The sequence below is a fragment of the Strigops habroptila genome, chromosome 2, assembly GCF_004027225.2.
Source record: "Strigops habroptila isolate Jane chromosome 2, bStrHab1.2.pri, whole genome shotgun sequence".
NCBI classification, from domain to species: Eukaryota; Metazoa; Chordata; class Aves; order Psittaciformes; family Psittacidae; genus Strigops; species Strigops habroptila.
The window spans coordinates 38,745,221-38,769,456 of NC_044278.2; the positions used below are offsets into that span (position 1 = coordinate 38,745,221).

General features: G+C 37.8%; 1 protein-coding gene across 13 annotated transcripts in view; it reads left to right on the top strand.

Moving 5' to 3' along the window:
- DMD (dystrophin) overlaps positions 1–24,236 on the top strand; it is a 1,118,883-nt gene that overhangs the window by 361,963 nt on the left and 732,684 nt on the right. For all 13 annotated transcript variants that reach the window (XM_030475728.1, XM_030475726.1, XM_030475707.1 and 10 more), the window contains 4 exons: positions 11,259–11,360; positions 11,460–11,567; positions 15,410–15,589; positions 21,356–21,531. In XM_030475728.1, the coding sequence (XP_030331588.1) occupies positions 11,259–11,360; positions 11,460–11,567; positions 15,410–15,589; positions 21,356–21,531 (566 nt within the window). The remainder of the gene's footprint in view (positions 1–11,258; positions 11,361–11,459; positions 11,568–15,409; positions 15,590–21,355; positions 21,532–24,236) is intronic.

Below are 24,236 nucleotides of genomic sequence, written 5' to 3' on the forward strand. Positions count from 1 at the left end.
GTTTGTCTTTGATTTCTTAACTGTATTTCATTACTCCTGATAGAAGTAACATGATTCTCTGTTGTAGTTAAGGATAAGGGTATTGCATGCAAGAATCTACATGATTCAGGAAAGTGTGAGTTATTGGGAACAGAGTATTCTTTTGATGGAAAGCTTTTGATATATGTGGTATATTTTGGTATTAAAGTAACCAAGTACTTAGACACATTAATTTTAAATAATACCCAATGTACGTGACTTTTTACGGAAATGCTTGTCCCACAAAATTGAAATTAGAATTTTTTAAAATAAGTAAAACCAAATAGTAAATGTGTACATGATCATATTTTTGTAGACAAATAATGGTTATCAAGAAATACATGCTGATTTTTCTAAAACTCCTTTTAGGAAAGTCATCATTTCTTTCCCATTAGTTTCTCGTGGACAGGTTTCCTTGGAAATGAAGAGAATCAACTCAGTCTGTCCATAGCTTCCTTTGTTTCAGTGTATATCCTCTTCAGTGTACATGTTTTTTACAATGGTTTATCATTTAGAATTCTTATGACAAGGCTTTCCAGAGTACTAGAATTGGGAGAAGTTAGCAGCAGCATCCTTGCAATCCAAACCTGTTCAAAATTGCATTTTGACCCAAAGCCTAAACAATCAACATAAAACCCCCTGCTATATATTCTATTTTATAAAATTACTTGAGTGTCCTTAAAAGAATAACTTATTAGAAATACATTCGTGATAAAACTAGCAGCGAAGATGTAAAAAATTGTCAGATATTAGCTTTTATTATATGAAAGTTTAGTATTTCACTCACATCTTTAAGAAGTTGCTGTTATTGCATTTCTTATATTTCAATGCTTTTGCTCTAACTTATGAATGGAGTTAAATGGATAATTAGTGTTGAGATACATTGAAGAAGGATACTCTTGTGTTGGTGGTCAGATCTCTGGGGTCATTGCTGAAGAAGTATGGCAGTATTACAACCAAGCTTTCTTCTATGTTTCTGTTTCAGAAGGAAGAAAGTACTTTTCTTTCATTTTGCTTCATTACCCAAGAAAATCAAAAGGTTTCTGGTTTTTGAATCATTAAAGACCAGATTTATTTAAGGAAGTTTTCAATACATTCAGCTGGAAGCACAGACAGATATCTGTGTGTTATCTTGAATCTTGCTAATTTGGGTACCAATACCAGTAAATCAATAATTAGTTTGGAATTTAGAGTAGGCAGTAAATGTTTGGCTAAGATCTTGAGCACTGACACTTGCAAAGTCTCTGTTTTCTTTACTGCAGCTTCCTTGTCACTTAGGAAGCATGGCAGAACTGTGGTGTACCTGCTCAAGCCAGTCTTAACCTTATTGGAAGACTGCTAGAAGGTCTCCCCTGAGCCTTCTCTTCTGTAGGTCTAGCAAGCCCAACTCTCTCAGCCTGTCTTCATAGGAGAGGTGCTCCATCCCTCTGATCATCTTCATGGCCCTCCTCTGGACTCATTCTAGCAGCTCCATGTCTTTCTTATGTTGGGGACCCCAGAGCTGAACGCAGTACTCCAGGTTGGGTCTCACAAGAGCAGAGTAAAGGGGGAGAATCACCTCCCTTGACTGCTGGTCACACTCCTTTTGATGCAGTCCGGGATACAGTTGGCTTTCTGGGCTACAAGCACACACCTCCAGCTCATGTTGAGCTTTTTGTCAGCCAACACCCCCAAGTCCTTCTCCTCAGGGCTGCTCTCAATCCAACCTCTGCCCAGCCTGTATTTGTGCTTGGGATTGCCTCGGCCCAGGTGCAGGACCCTGCACTTGTCCTTGTTGAACTTCATGAGGTTTGCACTGGCCCACCTTTTGAACATGTCCAAGTCCCTTTGGATGACATCCTTTCCCTCGACGACAGCATACAGCTTGGTGTCGTCAGCAAAATTCCTGAGGGTGCACTCAATCCCCTGTCCATGTCGCCAACAAAGATGTTAAACAGCACCAGTCCCAATACCAACCCCTGAGGAATGACACTCATCACTGACCTCCACTTGGACATTCATATTTTTATGCCCAAGAGAACCAAGTTACCATAATCCACCTACTATCCTAGCAAAATATTACATCTCCCTTTTTCTGGTGTATAGAAAGATAGTTTGGATTGTTTTTTTTTTCCTTCATGTCACTTGCAAACTGAATATAAGCATGGAAGATACAATGTTTTGGCAGGCACAACCATTGGAGCATTTGACAAAATCACAGTGGAGCCAAGTTCTAAGCTATATTATATATCTGCCAGTCTGACTTTTAAACGTGGAACGAAACAAGAGCACTATCAGACAGAACCGCTTAATAAGACTGCCTGAGTGACATCATGCTCAGGATCAGATTTGGAAGAAAGAGAACAGTTATTGTTATGTAATAATCAAGACTCTATTTTCCAAGCAGGTTCAATTCAGTTATGCCTTTCTTTTTCAATATCTTTATGAGATGATGATTCCTGAAATATTTTAATGTATCTAGATATATATGTGTATAATGCATATATTTATGCATTAATATATATATAAAAAACATTTTTAAAAGCCATAAAGAGGTCATTTACAGATTTGAAGTCTCAACAGGGTGACAAGAATCTACACTGGCTTCAAATGAATGTTATAGAAGCTCTTAAGATTTATTGCATATGCCAAAAAAAAAAAAAAAGAAGTTAATGGCACAGAACGTAGAAACCAAAAGTGTCCCCTGAAACAAATTATCCATAGGAAACTTAACCTTGCTTGGAAAAATAAAAGTAAACACAATTGCAGCACTTCTCTTACAAACAGCTATTGCGCGAAGGTAGTCTCAGAGATTACAGCTAGCCTTGGTGAGTGTAAATATTAAAACTAACTTTACATAACATTAGTTACTTGGCATATCAGTGTTGTGAAGCTCTATCTATGTTTCTGCTGAGAACTGACTATTTAGACTTATGACTCCTAGACCCCTATCAGGCTCAATCCAAATACTTACCAAAAGGCAGCTGCTGAGCGAGTCTCTATATATAGTGCTGCAAAATCAGAGGACTATAGAACCAAATCTGTTACCGTAGTCTGACTAATTTCTCAGGGAAAATGTGGGAAATTATCTTGAGCCCAGACAAATAGCTGGATGACATACAGAACCTATTAATTCAGGGAGATATTCTCTAATTTTATCTAGCAGACAACAGGTCCCTTAAGGACTCCTGTGGGCTAGATTAAATTAGAGCCCTTCCAGGCTTCAGGGATCAGAGTCTGTGCTGGAAAGAGATCTGCATTAAATGTATGAAATGCTCCTGATGGCTTTTTCCTCTGCTGAGAGAACGGAGCTTGAGACTGTAATTTACGCTCTCTGTGATATATTCATATTATTCAGGGTACTTTCATTTGATTGAAGATGTATGGGTAGTTCTTTTAAAAATATGTCCAAAAGGAGTGAGGAATGTTAAAGGATAGAATAGACTATTTTAGTTGGAAGGGACCTACAACTATCATCTGCCTGACCAGTTCAGGGCTGACCAAGTGAAAGCATGTTGTTAAGGGCATTGTCCAAATGCCTCTTAAACAAGGACAGGCTTGGGGTATCAACCACCTCTCTAGCAAGCCTGTGACAGGCTCTCAGTAGACCACTCTCTCAGTAAAGAAATGCTTCTTAATCATAGAATCGTTTATCTTGGGAAAGGCCTTTAAGATCGCTGAGTCCAACCATTAACCTTGCACTACCAAGTCCACCACTGAGCCATGTCCCTAAATGCCACATCCACACATTTTTTAAATACCTCCAGGGATGGTGACACCACCACTTCCCTGGGCAATCTGTTCCAATGCTTGACAAACCTTTTGGTAAAGAAGTTTTTCCTAATATCCAGTCTAAATCTCCTCTGGTGCAACTTGAGGCCATTTCTTCTTGTCCTGTCACTTGTTACTTGGGAGAAGAGACCGACCCCCACTTCACTACAACCTCCTTTCAGGTAATTGTAGAGAGCAATAAGGTCTCCCCTGAGCCTCCTTTTCTACAAGCTAAGCAAACCCAGTTCGCTCAGCCGTTCCTTATAAGACTTGTGCTCCAGGCACTTCACCAGCTTTGTTGACCTTCTCTGGACATGCTCCAGCACCTCAATGTGTCTCTTGTAGTGAGGGGCCTAGAACTGAACACAGTATTCCAGGTGCGGCCTTACCAGTGCCAAGTACAGGGGGACAATCACTTCCCTAGTCCTGTTGGCCACACTATTTCTGGTATAAGCTAGGATGCCGTTGGCCTTGGCTACCTGAGCGCACTGTTGGCTCATGTTCAGCTGGCTGTCGACCAGCACTCCCGGGTCCTTTTCTGCTGCACACCTTTCAAGCCACTCTTCCCCAAGCCTGTAGCATTGCCTGGGGTGGTTGTGACCCAAGTGCAGGTCCCAGCACTTTGCCTTGTTGATCCTCATACAACTGGCCTTGGCCCTTCGATGCAGCCTGTCCAGATCCCTCTGTGGAGCCTTCCTACCCTCCGGCAGATCAACACTCCCCCACAACTTGGTGTCATTTTCAAACTTACTGAGGGTGCTCTTATTGTTGCATGGGCGAAATTCTATGAATGTGATAAATACTTCTTTTTAAATGAACTGATATTGTATATGGACAAAAATATATTTCAACTATTTCTCCTTACTTTAAAAAGTGGATAGCCTTATCTTATTAGAAAAACATCTTTCAGTAAAACTATTCTCTTAGTTGCAGACTTGAGGCATATTCTTTAACTTTTTGTACATTCCCTCCAGTGTTCCCAAGAGTTGTGTTGGTTTTACTCCATTTCTACTGTTCTTATGTTCTCTTACTTAGACCTTTTTGCAGACTAGGAATATTTTATCTTCTATTTTTTGTAGTCATAAAGAGTATTCCTTCAGAGCCCTCTCAAAATAAAAAAAAAAAAAAAGTTTTTTTTACATGCAGATTTCTTAGAAAAATCAAGTGAGGGCTGTAAAAAGAAGCACTTTGAGGGAGCAGGAAGGCATTTTACTTTTCAGTCTGGGTTCAGTCAGTTTCCCTGGAGATTGTTTTCACAGGTGTTGGGAACAAAACCCTTGGTGCAGTCTGAGTTTCTGGGCACCACACAGGCTACTTACAGCATCAGCTACTATTTGATGTGAAGAAGGAGGTAAAGTTGACGACCATATGCTCACCAACAGGGAGGGACTGGTTGGAAATGTGATGCTCCAGGGCAGCCTTGGCTCTAGTGATCACGAGATGGTTGAGTTTGAGATCCTCAGGACAGTGAGAAGAGCGTGCAGCAAGTTCACTGCCCTGGCCTTCAAGAAAGCAGACTTTGCCCTCTTCAGGAACCTCCTTAGTAAGGTTTCATGGGATGCAGTCCTAGAGGGCAGGGGGGCCCAAGACTGCTGGTGGATATTCAAGGATCACCTGCTACGTGCTCAAGAGTGTTGCATCCCGACTAGAAGAAAGTGCAGCAGGAGGGCCAGGAGACCTCCATGGATGGACAAGGAGCTGCTGAGGAAACTTAGAGGGAAAAAAGAAGCTTATAGAAGATGGAAGCGAGGACAGGTGGCCTGGGAAGAATATAGGAGCATTGCCCGGGAAGCTAGGGACCAGGATAGGAAAGCTAAGGCCCAGCTAGAATTAAGTTTGGCAAGGGATGTAAAAGATAACAGGAAAGGATTCTATAGATACGTAGCAAATAAAAGAAAGACTAGGGACAATGTGGGCCCTCTCCGGAAGCTATCAGGAGAACTGGCTACCATGGATTTGGAGAAGGCTGAGGTTCTTAATGACTTCTTTGCCTCCATCTTCACCAGCAAATGCTCTGACCACACCATGAAAGCCTTGGAAAGCAAATGCAGGGACTGTGAGAACGAAGACCTTAGGCCCACTGTAGGAGAGGATCAGGTTCGAGACCATCTTAAGAACCTGAACGTGCACAAGTCCATGGGACCTGATGAAATCCATCCACGGGTCCTGAAGGAGCTGGCGAATGAAGTTGCTAAGCCACTGTCCATCATATTCGAAAAATCCTGGCAGTCAGGTGAAGTTCCCGATGACTGGAAGAAGGGTAATATAACCCCCATTTTCAAGAAGGGGAAGGTGGAAGACCCGGGGAACTACAGACCAGTCAGTCTCACCTCTGTGCCTGGCAAAATCTTGGAACAGTTTCTCCTGGAAAACATGCTAAGGCACATGAAAAACAATGAGGTGGTTGGTGACAGCCAACATGGCTTCACTAAGGGGAAATCCTGCCTGACCAATTTGGTGGCCTTCTGTGACGGAGCCACGGAACTGATGGACAGGGGCAGAGCAGTTGACGTCATCTACCTGGACTTGTGCAAAGCGTTTGACACTGTCCCGCACGACATCCTTGTCTCTAAATTGGAGAGACATCAATTTGATAGCTGGACCACTCGGTGGATAAAAAACTGGCTCGATGGGTGCACGCAAAGAGTTGTGGTAAATGGCTCGATGTCCAGTTGGAAACCTGTAATGAGTGGTGTCCCTCAGGGATCGGTGTTGGGACTGGTCCTGTCCAACATCTTTGTCGGCGACATGGACAGTGGGATTGAGTGCACCCTCAGCAAGTTTGCCGACGACACCAAGCTGTGTGGTTCGGTTGATATGCTGGAGGGAAGGGATGCCATCCGGAGGGACCTTGACACGCTTGTGAGGTGGGCCGATGCCAACCTTATGAAGTTTAACCAAGCCAAGTGTAAGGTCCTACACCTGGGTCAGGGCAATCCCAGGCACTGCTACAGGTTGGGCAGAGAAGAGATTCAGAGGAGCCCTGCAGAGAAGGACCTGGGGGTGTTGGTTGACGAGAAGCTTAACATGAGCCGGCAGTGTGCGCTTGCAGCCCAGAAAGCCAACCGTATCCTGGGCTGCATCAAAAGAAGCGTGACCAGCAGGTCAAAGGAGGTGATCCTGCCCCTCTACTCTGCTCTTGTGAGACCTCACTTGGAGTACTGTGTACAGTTGTGGTGTCCTCAACATAAAAAGGACATGGAGCTGTTGGAGCGAGTCCAGAGGAGGGCCACGAGGATGATAAGAGGGCTGGAGCACCTCCCGTATGAAGACAGGCTGAGAGAGTTGGGGCTGTTCAGCCTGGAGAAGAGAAGGCTGTGTGGAGGCCTCATAGCAGCCTTCCAGTATCTGAAGGGGGCCTACAAGGATGCTGGGGAGGGACTCTTCCTTAGGGACTGTAGTGGTAGGACAAGGTGTAATGGGTTCAAACTTAAACAGGGAAAGTTTAGATTAGATATAAGGAAGAAGTTCTTTACAGTGAGGGTGGTGAAGCACTGGAATGGGTTGCCCAGGGAGGTTGTGGATGCTCCATCCCTGGCGGTGTTCAAGGCCGAGTTGGACGGAGCCTTGGACCACGTGGTTTAGAGCAAGGTGTCCCTGCCCATGGCAGGGGGGTTGGAACTAGATGATCTTAAGGTCCTTTCCAACCCTTACTATTCTATGATTCTATGATACTATGATATGATTTAGAAGTCAGTAACTGCTTTACAAATAGGCAGTCCTGACATGGTATTTCTGACTTGAAACTGAGTGTCTTAAACCTATTCAACCAAACAGTATTTCTTAGTGTCATGGTTGTTATCATCTCTCATGAGAAATAACAGGTTTCAGGCAGGTCAGTCTATCAACCCTTTTCTCACTGCAGTTACTTAGTAATTTTACTTACTTTATTAAGTGTCTTGTGAAACTATTAAGGGTAGGTTTTTTTACTCTTTGAAATCATATGCAGAAAGTAGTATTTTGAATTGACTCAGCAAAAGTTTTTCAGTATGCAAATCAGTGCATTCTTAGAGCAAATGCACATCCAGATATTTGATTTTTGTACTCGAGTTTTTGGTGTTTTCTAGGTGAGCAAACAAAAAGTACTTTTCAAGGTATATCATAGCGATAAAGGCAAGTTGATGAAGATGTTACTGCAGATGTTGAAAGCAAACTGTATTTCTTTATGAGGATTGTTAAGAAAAGTCAGCTGCTTGAATGTGAGGTATTGAAAAATTAATTCAGGTGTGAGGGCTTTTATAAAATAATTGTTATCAATAAAAGATTTACTGCTTTATTTATAAACCATCAAAACCATGCAATATAATAGAAGTCTGAAGTAGCAGAAATATAGAAGATACGGAATTGAGTTTGAGGCTTAGTCTATGATTAGCATAAAGTACATTTAAGTAATCAGATACAATATGCTGACACATACAGAGAAATTAAGTAACTGAGAAAAGTGACAGTACATCTATGTGAGTGCCTGTTGCTATTGCAGTCATAGACATCATGGAAAATGGTGGTTGTATACCAATGACCAGAACATTCATTATGTGTGATGATGTGATTTATGGGCAGTTGTGTATGGTATGTATTCATACGTAACTGTGTTCTATTGCAGTTAGTGATAGAAAAGGAGCCTTGTTACATGTAGATTTAGTGATCCTAGGAATGAGTCTGTAGCTCAAACCAGGCTGAACTTTGTAGATATTCCAACTTAAGTATCTAATGTGGTGCTGTATTGTATGGGGTGGTACACCTCTAATTTTGGTTTGCTTTGTATTCTGATAGAGAATACTTAGGGTGTTTTTCTTGAAAAGAGTTTAGAAAATGAAATATTTGTACTCCTTTAGCACTATTTGGAAAGTGATTAAAAAGAAAAGAAAGAATCTAATCTGTTTAAATCTATTTTTTTTTCAGTTTATCTCAAATATATTATCCATCCCATGTAATTAGTTAATTACTGAATAATAATAATTAAAGAATTATTATTGAATTAGTAATAAGTGGTTTGGTATTTGTTCATGTGGATTAGTGTATCTTTCCACCAACTCCAAGTTTTCCTCTGCATTCATGCCTATATATATATATCTCTCTCCATTATGTAAGTCCCTTTGCAAGTTGGACATCAATCGTAAAATACCAGGTTGGAAGGGACCTCAAGGATCATCTGGCCCAACCTTTCTGGGCATAGCATGACCTAGACTAGCTGTTCTAGCACCCTGTCCAGCTGAATCTTGAAAGTGTCCAGATTGGATATAAAGATGCAAAAGCTTGCATAACTCATGGTGATGCATACTTTAAGAATGAAGTTCTTTAAGAATGCAGAGCCTATGAAAGTCTGTTAGAGTCTGTCCTTTTTTAATTAAATGTTTTTCTTGTCAAAGATTGTGTATTTGGGTTATATGAGAATTAAAAATTTCAGGCAGGTGCGAAATATTAGTTAGATGTGTGCAGTGTCATTTATTCTGATCTACACCTGCATTACCAAAAGAGAGACATCTGGTCATGAAAAGATTTTTCCAAAAACATTAATCTAAATCCAAGGTACCAAAACCTTTGCTGCTTAACTTTGGAATAATTTGTAAATCGTTGAGTAAGAACTGTAAGTGTATTTTTTAAATGTAGCACGTAATTAGTGTCCATAAGCTTCTGTGTAAAACAGGCACCAAAACAACCAAATGATTCACTTCACTATCTGCATAAATAGAATTTTAGCAGTTAAGAGATTCTTCTCCTCTGATGGTGGGAAGAAAAGGCGTATGGGGAAAATCTAGTACTTAGACTTGGACCTTGTTAAACAACAAGAAGAAGCCACTATGACTTTGTTGAATCATGTACAGTGTTTCTGAGTAGATAACTAATAATAATTATCCTGAATTGTTGGAATTATTAGGAAAGACAGAGTCTCAGAGCAGGGTTCAGATTAGAAGTGTCTATTAGTGATCTTTGATCACATTATGGTTTATGGCAAGCAAACACTAATACTAAACATGATTTTAATGTGAAAAGAAATCACTTTCTTAGATTTACAAAATTGCTTGGCTTTTATCTAGATCTAATTAGGAAAGAAAGCAAATACACAATTCCAAATATGGACCAAAACCATGATCCTAATATTAAGCCTAAAAAAGCAAACAAAACAGCTTTCTCAAAACCTACTTTGTATTTATGCAGAAAGTGACTGGAAAGGAATATTTCTCTGTATTAATGTATTTGTGCTGTTTAAGAATTGACATATTTTTAAATTAGCATTATTATGCTGTTTGATTAAAGATAGTTTTCATTTTTTCTAAATTGAACCAATATCTAACTAATTGCCATGACAGCAGCCTCTACAAGATTTGTTATGGGTTTAATGCTTACTAAAGGAAAAGCTGCTGACTTTTTACTTTGACATAAAATTGGTAAAGTGACAAATTCAAATGGCATCCTGAAATTTTACCTCTCATTTCCTAGGCAGTGCAAAATGAAATTCTTTCATTCCTGATAGAAAATGCAGTCTGAATATTAATCCCTTGGTTTTAAAAATCCACCGTTTGGATGCTACATTTTTTGCTAAATTATGATCATATGAAAAATATGTAAAAATACAGCATCATAAAATATCTCAAGTTATAAAGGAGAATTATCAAGTGAATAAATATTAAAAATAAACTTTTTATCAAGACATGCATTTGAAGTAGAGGGAAAAAATAAGAATGCAGTAGTATAGAATATCTTGCAGATTTTGTAAGGGGTTTTATTTGGGAGCAGCTGAATAATTTGCATATGATGCTCAGGGGTAATTAAATAATTGTAAATTGTCGCAATAAAAGTTTTATAGCATGTCACACCATCACAACATTATTAAGGCTTATCCTTTGTTTTAGGCATTTTTTAATAAAGGCTAGTAGGAAATTAAAATAAAGTAATAATGCTTGATTTCGACTAAAATAAGGGAGAGGTAACAAGGTAATGTTTTGTGTAATTCTAAAACGTATGTAGTAGCATATGCTATGAATATCTGGGAAACCTCATTGAGATGTGTGCTGGTTAGTTTATAAGGTGAAGTTTTTTTCCACTGCAATATTTTAAAACAAATAAGAACTTTTATCAACTGCACTGATCGTGCAATTTGAGAATGAGATACTTTGATCACATCTTTGGGCCACTACAATTATGTTTCAAGTAATTACGTTTTGGGCATTGTAAAGTTTTGGAACTGAGGGGGGTTTTGAGAGTGTAGTATCAAGAGACAATAGAAAACTGTGTAGATTAGTATTAAAATTCTCAGCTATTGGCTGTGTTGCTTTTTCTATTCTTTCCATTTTGTTTTTGTTTCAAATGGTGATAAGATCCATTTCAGTGTGACGTGTAACATATTCTAAGGGCTTGAAACTGTAAAAAGTGAATTAGGAAAAAGTTTTCACAGAAATTTGTAATGCCATAGGAAAATCAGATTGCCTCATTAAAAAAAAAAAAAAAAAGTAAACAAATGCAGACATCTATTGCATGTTTCTTTCTAGCACTTTGGAAACCGGTGGGCAGCCATCTGCAGGTGGACAGAAGATCGATGGGTCCTTTTGCAAGATATTCTTCGTAAATGGCAGCACTTTGCAGAAGAGCAAGTGAGTAGTTTTAGCAGTTATACGTTGGAATGTCCTTCAAAAAATCGCACAAAGAAAGGAAAAACTGAATCCTTTTCATTCTCTTCAATTTTGTTTCAGTGTCTTTTTGATGCATGGCTTACAGAGAAAGAGGATGCTGTGAGAGAAATTCATACAACTGGCTTTAAAGATCAAAATGAAATGCTGACCAGTCTACGCAAATTAGCTGTATGTATCTTTCGTTCTCTTATTTTGTGTTCAATGTTCTTGTTTGTTAGTCTGACTGCATATGGCTTTCTCCCACTCTCAGTCAATATGGTTTAACAGAACAGCTGTTTCATACTTTAGGAATGGACATTCTCATGTTGATAGAATAGGTTGGCCCATGGCCTTGCTGATAAAGCAGACAATAGGTACAGATATTTTCCTTGGCTGTCAAAAGTTTATGAAGTAGCACTTGGGTGTCTTAAAAATATGTATACTTTTGTACTGAAGGTTTCTTTGTTGGTACTATTGATGTATATATTATGTGTGAGACTGAGTATATATGTATATTTATAAAAACATATGCATATGACTAAATACTTACCATACAGCAAAACCTTGAACTTGAAAAAGCTGAAGATTCAAAAGTTGTGAAATGCTGACAATAGTATTATTTTACAACTATACCTCAACTGTGTTTTGGGGTTCTATTTACATACACAAAATGTACCCTTTTCAACATGTCCTCTACCTCAGTCTTCAAAAGATACTTCACTATGCATTGTCTTTATGGAGGGAATGTGTCTGACTGGCCTAGAAAGATGTAGAGGTGGAAAACTTGTCAGAGCATAGACTTGCAAATACTTTTATAGCATTAGGACATTTGTAAAGAAAATGGTACAGCATGTGCTATTTTTTTACATAGCAATGGCTGTTTATACGTTTAGAAGAAAGGAAACACTCATGTCTGTGCTTTTGTTAAAATAGGTCATTTATTATTGCTGTAAATAGAACTTCTGTAGTAATCTGTTTAAAGAACTGTTATTATTTGTGTTGTCAAATGGTGGGGGGCAGGAAGTGTCCTAGAGATTATTTCAAGACTTGGTTTTACGCTTTAAGGGCATGCACTTTTCAGGCATGAACGATTCTCAATTTATTTTTATTTATTTGGTTATACAATAGGCTCAACCTTAGATTTTTAAAAATCATTTTAGAATTTATGTCCTTCTCATCCTTCTGTATTTAAACTAGAAACATTTTGGCTTTTGGTCAATATAAATACCATGATGTTTCTGAAGTTTATGTAACTGGCTTTTAAAATTTACTCGATTTTGTCCTCACATATACAAATATAAAAGTTGTGGAGTTTTTTAATTAAAATTCTTACAGCTTGATTGTTTAATTCTGAACTGCCTTGTAGGTGGTCCAAAATTAGTGGTAAATATCCCCGTTGATTTATAGAATGACAAAGAAGTTAATATTTGTTGATTTCTCCCCTCCCCCCCCCCCAAATTCAAGACCTGGAAGTATGATTGTTAGCATAATCTTATTTATTGCCAACTAAATCAGAGTAGGATAATGAGAAATAAGGACAATCTTAAAACACCTTCTTATCCCTCCCTTCTTTCCAGGCTCAACTTCACTCCTGACTTCTTTGCCTCTTGCACCGAGTGTCACAGGGCGATGGAGAATGGGGGTTGCGGTCGGTTTATAATGCTTTGTCTCTGCTGCAACTTCCTCTTCACACTGTTTCCCTGCTCCAGCATGTGGTCCTACCCATGGGAGAGAGTCCTTTATGAACGGCTGCAGCACGCATCCTTCCCATGTGCTGCAGTTCTTCATGAACTACTCCAGCATCGGTCCTTTCCACAGGATGCAGTCCTTCAGGAAGACTGCTGCAGTCTGAGTTCCCCACAGGGTCCTACCAGCAAACCTGCTCCAGTGTGGCCTCCTCTCCACACCACCACAGGTCCTGCCAGGAGCCTGCTCCAGTGCAGGTTCTCCAGAGGGTCACAGCTTCCTTCAGGCACATCCACCTGCTCTGGTGTGAGGTCCTCCCTGGGCCGCAGGTGGAGATCTGCTCCACCATGGACCTCCATGGGCTGCAAGGGCACAGCCTGCCTCACCATGGTCTGCACCATGGGCTGCAGGGGAATCTCTGCTCTGATGCCTGGAGCACCTCCTCCCCTCCTTCCTCACTGACCTGGGTGCCTGCAGGGCTCATTTTCTCATGTTTTTCTCACTCCTCTCTCTTAAAGCTTCTGCGCAGCAGTTTTTACCCTTTCTGAATGAAATTATTGCAGAAGCACCACTGGTGTCACTGATGGGTTCAGCTGTGAGCGGCAGTAGGTCTGTTTTGGAGCTGTCTGGAGCTGGTTCTATCCAATGTGAGGTGTTTTCTCACAGATGCCACCATTGTAGCCCTCCTGCTGCCAAAATCTTGCCATGTAAACCCAGTACTGCTGTCCCTCTTTTTCCCTGAGCTTTAGCAGGCGTGTTTTCATTCTTTATTGAAATGAATAGGTAGAATAAATTTTCAGTCAGTGTAACAATTCACCCAGTTCTAATGTTGTGTGGAAATTGATATCAAGTCAGTTAGATTTCCTCTTCATTTATATGCTCTACCCCCAATATCTATTTGTAAGAATTTTTGTTCAGGTAAAACTGTTTTTTGCAACAAATTTTTATGTTTTAATCATCTCAAATGGCTTGTTTCAGAGGACTTCAGTAGTTGTATGTGAAAATTTATTTCCTTTGTCATTAACTCTCTACTGGGATCTGCTTAGTTTAAAGGTCAGGAAAACTGTTTAGGCCTTACTACTTTGTGCATGTATTAGTACTGACTTTTTTTTCCCTTCATGTTGATGGGTAGTTGCTCTGGTTCTAAAAAATAGTTCCTTAAAACAACTGTGTTTTGTTTTGTTTTGTTTAATTTTCCACCTACCATTTATTCGCTGTCACTATAATTGTCTTTGAATTCCTACACAAGGCAAAGAAAGGGTGACATAGAGCAGGAGTATGTAATGCACTGAGAATGTAGAACGTAAATGGACAGGCTGAGGTAAAATTTTACTGTCATTTGTGACACAGGTTTGTTAGGTTGCTTTCATGTCCACGCCTAAGTTTTACAGCCTGTAAAATGAAGGCGATGGTGTTCCTCTTTTTTGTAAAACATGTTGAGATCTACTGCAAAAGTGCCAAAGATGTAGGTCATTTATAATGAATATCCCATTAATATAGAATTAAGTCTTCTCTTGCTTCACTTAATGAAAATGTCTAATTAGTAGACATAAATTAGATATTAAACTATTATTTATGGGAAAAAAATCTCTTTGCAGCCACACAATCACTTTACAGCAGATGTTGATGATTAGAATATTATAATATAGTTTTTGATGATGATTAAGGAAAAGAAAACCAGCAATAATTAAAAACTTGAAATCAAAAAACTAGTAGAAGCGCATTACCAACAAATAAGGAAACCACTTTACAATATTGAAATGTTGGAGTTTACAGTATGCGCTTGACATAAGTTATGTCTGAGTTATTTGATAATTTGGTAAAGCAAACAGTACAATTTATTTTCTTGCATATTTGTAAATTATGCATTTTGTTGCTCATCAGTATTTTAGGTATTAGTATTTTTTTCCCCAATGAGTTTTAATACGCAATATATGACAAAGTACAACAAAACTTTGAAGAAATTTTTTGAAATGTTGATGTAGTTGTTAACATTAGTGCAGTTTTAAAGTTATTAATGTCACATAGCTGTTAGCTTTCTGATTTATGTTGCCACCTGAGGCATGCTGTGATGTCTGGAGTTGCTCCACCTGTCATGTTATGTTGTTTTGTGAAGTGCAGTGTGTGCATTCCACCATGTCAGCTCTGCCAGCAGTTTTTACACTAACAACAGCGTGGAAGTATAGCAGTTTCTATGAAATACCCTTACCCATTTTTGGTTTTTATGATGCTCTCTTTAGGATTTTTCTTCTAGGCTTGTTGGGTTTGTTTGGTTTGGTTTTGTTGGTTTGTGGGGGTTTTTATGTATAAATTACTGTTCTTCCTGCTGTTACTTTCTTTAACAGATCTTAAAAGGAGATCTAGAAATGAAAAGGCAAATGATGGCTAAGCTGAAGTCACTCAGTCAAGACCTCCTTGTAACTGTGAAAAATAAAGCAGTGGCTCAAAAGTTGGAAAGTCGTCTTGAAAATTTTGCCCAGCGCTGGGAGAGCCTTGTGCAGAAGGTGGAGAGCAACTCTAAACAGGTTTGTTAAAACCATAATTTTGTCACTTGGTGACAGTCAAATCCTTTGCCAGTCAAACACTTGAAGTAGTTTTGGTGCTGTTTATCATATTGTTTTATTTTTTTTCTCTGCATGATTGCTTAAGACATACTTTAGTTTTAGGACACCGTAATACAACTGTAATACAACTTTCCAGAATTTCATTTATCTCTTTAGTTTTTGATCTCTCTTTATAGTGTTGATTAGTTTCTTGGTTTGTTAACTATGGTTTCAGGGATGGCACAATCCATAATGTAAATATTCTTTCCAGTTATTTTTGGTTTTTTTAACCTCTAATAGTTGGTCACTTCAAATGTAGTGTTTTTATGGCTGTCTCTGTGGAATAGCAATTGGTCTGAAATTAGTATAAGAACTATTTGCTAGTTAAAGAAAAATTATTTTTATTTCTTTGCAACAGTGAAAGTTTAAAATAGATTACTGTTTTACTGCTTATGCTGATTTACAGATTAAAAACAGAGGCCATAAAACGAGAAGTTTTTAGTGAAAAATAAAGAAATCAATCTATACATATAACCCAAATGCCAGTGAAAGGAGAATATAATTCACTGTTTTTTTGCCCAGCTCCTTTATGTTAACCATAATATATATTTAAAAAAAAAAAAAAAAGTTTTAAAGTTTCACATTTTTTAAACCAGGTGGATAACAAAAATCAGGGCTCTGGTGTTCTCTGGTGTAGTATCACAAAACATACGCATTTATTTTTTCAAGTCAGCTGACAGCATCTCTTTGTTATTGTGTTTAAACCCAAATCAGCTCACTTTTTTCCATTCCATTGTCTCATTGAGTTATTTCTGTGCAATCATTGCATGAGTGGTGAAATGGACATTAAGACTTTTTAATGATAACATAAAGCAAAAAGTCACTGCATGCACCTCTGTCCTGTTCCTAGAGGGCCTCACATAGTTTGGACAGTTTGATTCAACCTTGACCATGCTGCAGTTTTTTGTTGCTATATACTAATGCTTCTACCAACTTATGTTTGCCTAATTAAATGAAAGCTGCTATACTTCCTGTAGTGATCTCAATACCTCTCAATAACTTTGCTTCCGACTCAAGCTTTAATCTTTCAGTTTGCTCTGTGATACAGTTTCTTGTGTAGCTGAAGTTGGAAAAATCAGTTTGGGAGAACAGAAGAGGAGAAAATGGGGAAAGGGTACAATTTCACTTCGTAACAGAAAGCAAAACCAGATTGTGTTACATAGCATTTATAACAGTTGAAAATTAGATTTAACGGTTGTGTATTTGCTGTAGAAAACCTGTTGTTTCAATGCGTTTTGAACTTGGGATGACTAGGGTCACATGATTTGAAGAATTTAGTAAGTCACTCCGAAGTGTTCAAGAGATATTTAGATTGTTGATTGGTCCTAAAAGCAGATACTAGTTTTGAAAATGCGACTTAGATTACAGAAAAGATGAAGTGAGCAATCCTGAGGCTGTACATCCATATATCATAGAGCAGCATAGGTGAGAGATGCTTTGGATTCCCAAAACAGTGTAAGTGTCTTATAGCAGCATACTTCAGTTGATAAGCCTTTCCTCCAAAGAGAAGATACTTGGCTTGGCAAAGACTTAGTATGCTGTTGTGGGCATATTGCTTCATGTTCCAGAGACATTGCACATTCTAACTGAAAGATCGCTTCCTAAGGCACTGTTACACAGTTTAGATATATCCTCTATGAAATACTGATGGTGTATTTTTTGCCATGTGTTTCTGTCTAGGCAGGGCAGATAATGTTAGTGGGGTTTTTACATTTATTCATTGCAGAGCTAGTTTGCACATTTAGGCTGCAAGAAAAAAGATCTAATTATTCTCTCTAATCATGAAATGGGAATGAAGGAAATTGGAAGAGGGTGTCAAATACAACATGTTTCACTAAAACCTATCAGATAATGCATATTTTATTAATCAATCTTAGATATTTACTTCAAAATTGACTTTAGGCCATTGGTTTAGTAGTGCACTTGGCAGTGCTAAGTTAATGGTTGGACTTGATGATCTTAAAGGTCTTTTCAAACCTGAATGATTCTATGATTAATAATTCTCATAGTACCTTCATAACTACGTTTGTCATTAGTTATTTCTCTCCCTTCTCTACTAAAGTGTCAGTAAATGATTAAGTTGTTGAGAAAATAAGAAATTAAATGGAAGAGACAACCTCAGCCTCAGTTCAAACCTGATTTCCCAAGTAGGCACAGGAGGCAGTTATACATCTCAAAGGAAGAGTAGAATGCGAGTCCTCCCACATTTATCTGAATTCGTTACTGCTGAATTTAAGCATCAAATCAGAACTCATGGCTGAAGCTTCTGCTACAAACGAGTGGATGCCAAAGGGGAGGGGAGAGGAGAGAGATCTCTAAAATCAGTTTGTCCTCACCATGAAAATGTCAACTTTCCTTTTTTGACCACACAGTGAAGTCAAGGACAAGGACAACTTGCTGAGATTAGATGCATAGCTTTTAGAAACTCTAAACCTACCTTTGGTGAGTTCATTATGCTTCACTAAATTGTACTGAAAACCTTCACAAACATAAGAAAACACCATTCCTCATCTGAACTTCCCCACTCATACTCATACATTTCATCAAAAAACAGATGACAGCTCAAAAAGTAAGTGTTAAGAAAAATTATGAGTCTATCAGGATGGAGGGCACTTCCGAAGGCAATAATAAATGACAACATTAAAAGTAGGCTGCCATATAAAAGAGAAATAAAATGACATAAAACTACTGAAGTGCTATACACACATTGTACATACATTTGCATGTAGATGATGAAAAAGAAGATTTAAATTTGTCCACTCCGAAAAGTGATGAGTTTTGACATGTTTTTAAAATGAACTTGCTGATGTGAAACTGAAGGCAAGCATTGTATTTTGAAAGCCTTTTAATGTGCAGCTTTGTGAGTCATCTTAGCACTTTCCATGTGGTTTTCTAGCGGGGTAAAGGCCTAGTCTGCATCACCCCTTCTCAGATTCATATTTGCTTGTCAGGAACTGAGAGGAATGAGGAAACAATACTGTCGTTATTTGGACCATCTTATAATAATACATGAAACACTATGCTTCAGCCATTAGATTTAGGCGGTGGGTTGGGGTGTTTTTTCACCAGGAAAGCTGTTAAAAGTTACTTAGTTTCTTGTACTTCCTTATATTTTTAAGGATTGTCCTTTACCCACAGAAGTGTGTGCACTCTTTAAATGTGAACCAACTTCATCTAGCAGTTACATTGCAATATAATTGTCAGTACCTTTTAGTCTTACCCAGTCTCTAATTAGAATGATTATGAACTTCAGATTCACATCTCCATTTTCCTTTTGAAGTATGTAGTATTTAACCTCCACTCCTGTTGATTAAGCATGAAAAATACTTCTTTACTGTTTTGACATGTAAATCATTACCCCCCCACAGCATCATGACTTGACTACTCTAATTATATGATAATTGCACTGCCTGCTTTTGAAGCATAGCTCCCAGTCACCACCTGAAACTGTTACTGTTACTCCTGTGTAACTGGTAGTACGCTGCAGATGATTCCTACAGAGCCCTAGCTGTGGTTTATTCTGTTTTACAACTTCTTTAATGTAAATTGTGCCCTGGTATTGATTGGCAAATGATATGACAGGATATGACCTGAGGATAAGAACTTTGTGAGAAGAAAGGGAAACTCTAGCCAAAACTGCGTATAAGGAGCAAGGAATTATTTGGAATCTTCTTAGCTACAGAGTCAGCTCAGGAAAAGATTACACAAGGTGTTACCCTCAAATTTGACAGAACCAAAGACATCAGAAGCTTTAATTTTCTTTTCCTTTCTGCCCCCCCTTAACTAAAAATTGAAAGAATGCTGTATAAAGTTTTAGTAAAACTATACGGAAATATTTACTTAATATTGTCATGATTTCTGTAGATTAAAATATCAGTCAATACATCTTGTTGACTGAACTAAACCAAGAATATTAATACATTATACTGTAGTGATTAAAAAGTCAAGTGGGTGTTTTTCTTTTCCAAAAAATTTATGTAGTTCATATGTTTAGCTAAGTCCCTGCAGTTCACAAGCAGCTTACACCAATTGACATAATTAATCCAGAGATTTAAAAAAAATAATAATTCTGCTCTGATTCTTAATTTTGTAGTCTTCCGAGTAATCCTGATTCTGCTTTTAAGCCTAGACAGCTAGTCATTTCTATCTCAAAGCATAGCATTGAGCTGACACCTCTAAGTAAGAAAGACTGCCTAAATTACAGTGGTAATGATCTTCCATTGGCAGACTGGACAAAGATCAGGAAGACTTTTCTGTTTAGAAGACCATGTGAAAGATTCGGCAGTGTTGGCATGAATTTGGGAGTTTTTTTCCCAGGGTTTTTTTTTTATCTTTACTGATGTTGCCTGCTGAGAAGAGGCTGATAGCTAACGGTATACCCCTTTCATTGTCAATCTATTCTTTTAAATATAAGAAAACATCATGGGAAAGGTGTTGTAGTTAATTACCTGGTATGCCTCTTCTCCATTGTGTATAGAAACACTAATGTCTCAATAAAACTCAGTTCTCTTACTGAATTTCTGATGCAAGAAATAATAGATAATTTATGTATGCACATATACTTTCATGGAGTTTTAGATACTGGCATTCCTGTGATTGAATTGGAAAGACTTTCTCACTCTTGCACATGGCAATAAGCAAAGAAGCAGGGCTCTTGTGGTGTGCAGCTTTTCCTGCTCCTGGTATAACTTCTTCCTTTTATTTTTCATTTCACTGCCCCTGAACTGTAAGGTGGTCATTGGAGCTGTAACTAGAGCATTTTGACAAACGATCCATCATCTGACAGAACCGAAAAATGAAGTGGCCTGTTTCTCATTAGTTAAGGGACTTAAGAACAGCTGCCCATGTTGAAATGGGAAGTTTGTAGTTTGGTGTTATATGGAAACAAATATTAATGGGCCATACATATACAACCAGTATCTTTCAAACAAATATGAACAGAAAATATTTCTAAAAATTCCTTTATTTTTTCTTTTTTTCCCAATGCACCTAAACTATATGAAGGGTTTGTTTTCACATTACTAAATGCATAAAGTTAAATGCATTAGATTGCTGGTTACAGTGTTACATATTATGTGTATTTGTATCTTTTATGACCCCTTAACATTTTTGTTTTTTAATTATGGCATAAAACTGATGCAGATTAATTTGCCTTCTAGTGCATGTTTTCTGATTTAAGATTCCCTGACAGAAGGCTACCTGCCCTTTTTTGCAAGTAGGTTATGATGAATTACGTTCTAGTTTGAAAATTGTTATAAACTGTAAAAGTAATAATTGGTAATTTAGTTCCATTACCATGCCTTTATTGCTTCTCAAGGAATATATTGTCAGAATGGAGGCAGAGTAACACACAGCAATAGTAACATTTTATATATTTGCCATTATTCATTTCCTTCATAAAATTGACCATTCATTTCTTGTCTTCATTCAGCAGGACTTGGAGGGAGACGTAAGCTCATTCAGTTTAGGATCCTTTCTGATTTTTATATTGACTTCTGCAGATATCTTATTCACACAGCGTGAGTCGGATAAAACGATTTGGTTTGAGTTGTGCCTAGGGTTATTTTTTTCTGGAGGTCCGCATATGATCAGATAGGAGCTGTTTCTTATTATCTTCTATTGTTACTCTAAACAGCCTACTGAAGTATTTCAAACAATGTGTGACCTCTGTTTTTATACTTCTCACAGATTTCACAGACTGTCACTACCACTCAGACATCACTAACACAGACAACTGTAATGGAAACTGTAACTATGGTGACCACAAGAGAACATATCCTGGTTAAGCATGCTAAAGAAGAACTTCCACCACCTCCACCCCACAAAAAAAGGCAGCTCCTTGTGGATTCAGAAATTAGGAAGAGGTGAGAATCATTAAGAGATAGAGAATACTGATAGAGTTTGGATAAGAATGCAGAAAGAGTCATTTGACTGCAATAGGTTGCTGAATACGCTTTTGAGGTTAAAATTTTATTTCTGTTCTCTATTGAAGTAAGGATTGATTATTATCCTACTTAGGGTGAGTTACGGATATTTTTGTGCTTCTAGTCCAACTATATTGCAGTAAAAAATGTTAATCATTATACCAATACTACAGTAATAGTAATTATAGTCAGTAGAAGTCCTTATGTATGGCATTGTGGGGGTTCCACTTGACTACAGTCTTGAAACTTGAAGAACAAGATGCATTGCATTAGTTCTCATCTTTACTAATTATTTAAAAATATTTTTTTTTTTAACACTGAGATTGCTAGTAGTGCAGATACTGCCTGGTTTCTAAAATTCAAGTTGTGTTCTTTCTGGCTTGTGGATCAGCATTAGAATAACAGTTCTGCACAGGCAGAGTTAATAGTTGGTGAAACATGCAGTATCATTATTTTCAGATTTTTTTCCTGTGTAACTCAATTGACAAGTGATTTTAGACTAATAAACTTGAACACTTGTTAAAGTCACAAGAAAAATTTCTGATGAGTCTTAGTAGAATTGGCTCAATCACTAAATTTCTGAATGAGATGCTAAGAAGCTAGTTTTTTAATATGCAAGAGTAAACCTGTTTTAAGGCATGGCCCTGGTCTTGAAAATATTGACAAATTAAGAATTAAAATTCCCCTGGAATTTTAGTGTCTCAGTAATTGGTATATTAAAATTTTTAACTATTTCTTTCCAAACTGAATATTTTAGGAATGATCTTACTTACTTAGAATGAAGTGAAATGTGAGTCTACTTTTACAAAGGAAAGCATTATCTTAGTTAAAACTAAACGAAATAGAGTAATTTTTTAAAGCTATATTTTATGATATTTCAAGAAAGTTGTTGCTATAAATAGCTATGCAGTATTATAAAATTGGAGACCAACTTCCATCAGAAGTTCCTTTCTCAGCTACTAAGTATGTAATATTAGTCTATATTTTCCTTCTTGTTCATATTCCTTTGATTTGCCTTAATACTGAAAGTAAAATTGGCAGGGTACAACAGACTACAGGCTTCTAGTCATCATGTGAGGAAACTACCGGAGGGCAGGAATTAGATGGATTATAGAATTAGTTTATGTTCAGAAATATCTCATTTTAGAGAATTCTAAAGCCTTAAAGTGTTTTAGCTGTTGTCTCTCTAAAGCATTGCAACTAGCAAGGTTATATATAAATTTGGTAGATCCTTGTACAGAAAATAGGATATATTATCGAATTTGAGACTACGATTGCTTGCAGCTGTATTGTTAGCAGATCTGCTACCAAATTTTACAGAGTGTTAATGATTTTTTTACCATCGCATATTAGGTTTCGAGGGGATTTGATTCATGTTTTATGCTGTCTAGAAGGTATTCATTCACCATAGAAGTGCTGTCTGTCTTTTTTATAAGAGTCAAGATATGAACCTTGGAACAATCTGTAGTTCTGTCTTTGTCTAGGATGACTTTAGGTAGTTGAATAAGTTATGGTTTCTTATATATACTAAGAATCCTTTTCATTGCTGCACAGGTTAGATTTTTATTTTGATCAGGTAGGAAAGAAAGCTGAATTCTAGCAGGAAGAAGAGAGTCCGTTGTTTAACACACTTTAATATGGTCTAACTAGCTGGAATATTGCTTTGTGTGTGGGATTTACTAGATTTGTTTTAACAATGCGATCATAGCATCATAGAAGAACGAGTTCAGAATGACCATTCACTGAATTACCTGTGAGTGGACCTGCAATATGGTAATGTGCAAAGTAAATGACAATAGAAATGTCCACAGCTGTGCAGCAGGATGAATGATGGTTATATTATCTGAAGGCAATGTTTTTCCATTTAGATATCTTTCTTGGCATTTCTAATCGAACAGCCAAAAAAAGACTTATTTACCTTTCCTCTCAAGAAAGTCCAAGTGGGTGTTCCATAGTGGGAGGGACAGTCAATAAATAGCTTGAGAGAAACGCTTTGAGAGGAACCTTTGGGAAAGGAGTTTCCGCTTGGAATAATGATTATTAGGCCTGCTTTTATTAAAACATAAAAATGCAGTCTTAGAAACTAATACATTTAACAGTATGCTGTTGTCTTTCTCCAGCATGATAAATTTATACTGAACAGAACAATGGAGGAAGAAAACTCATCTTAAAATTTGGTGCTCAGCTAAAATGACTACGTGCATTGGTGACTAGACATCTTTTTCATCAGTGCTTTTTTGCTGGGAGAACCCCATAGCTGTATTCCCAGTCAGTCAGTTATTTTCTGGATCATTATCGGCTGCAAGATCTTTCAGGGTTTTTTTGGGTATATTTAGTTGTACTTACATCCAAGGACAAACAAAGCCACAGTACTGCATAGCTTTTGGGTTTTGAAATGAACTAAGAGATACTGCTTGGATTTTGTTTGATTAAAACCCCCCAGCAATTATTGAATGCTTGCCAGAAACTTCTGAAGGTGCATAATCAGATCACGTAGGCCACTTCAGTCACAGTCCAATACTCTGCATGTTCTTGCCTAGTATTTTTAGGGCTGGGGTGGGGGATAGGCGCATTGAGGGTTAGGGCTTTTTTGAGGTGGTGAATAATACTACTTTCATCTGTTCTCAAGCTTTAGTCAGCATTGT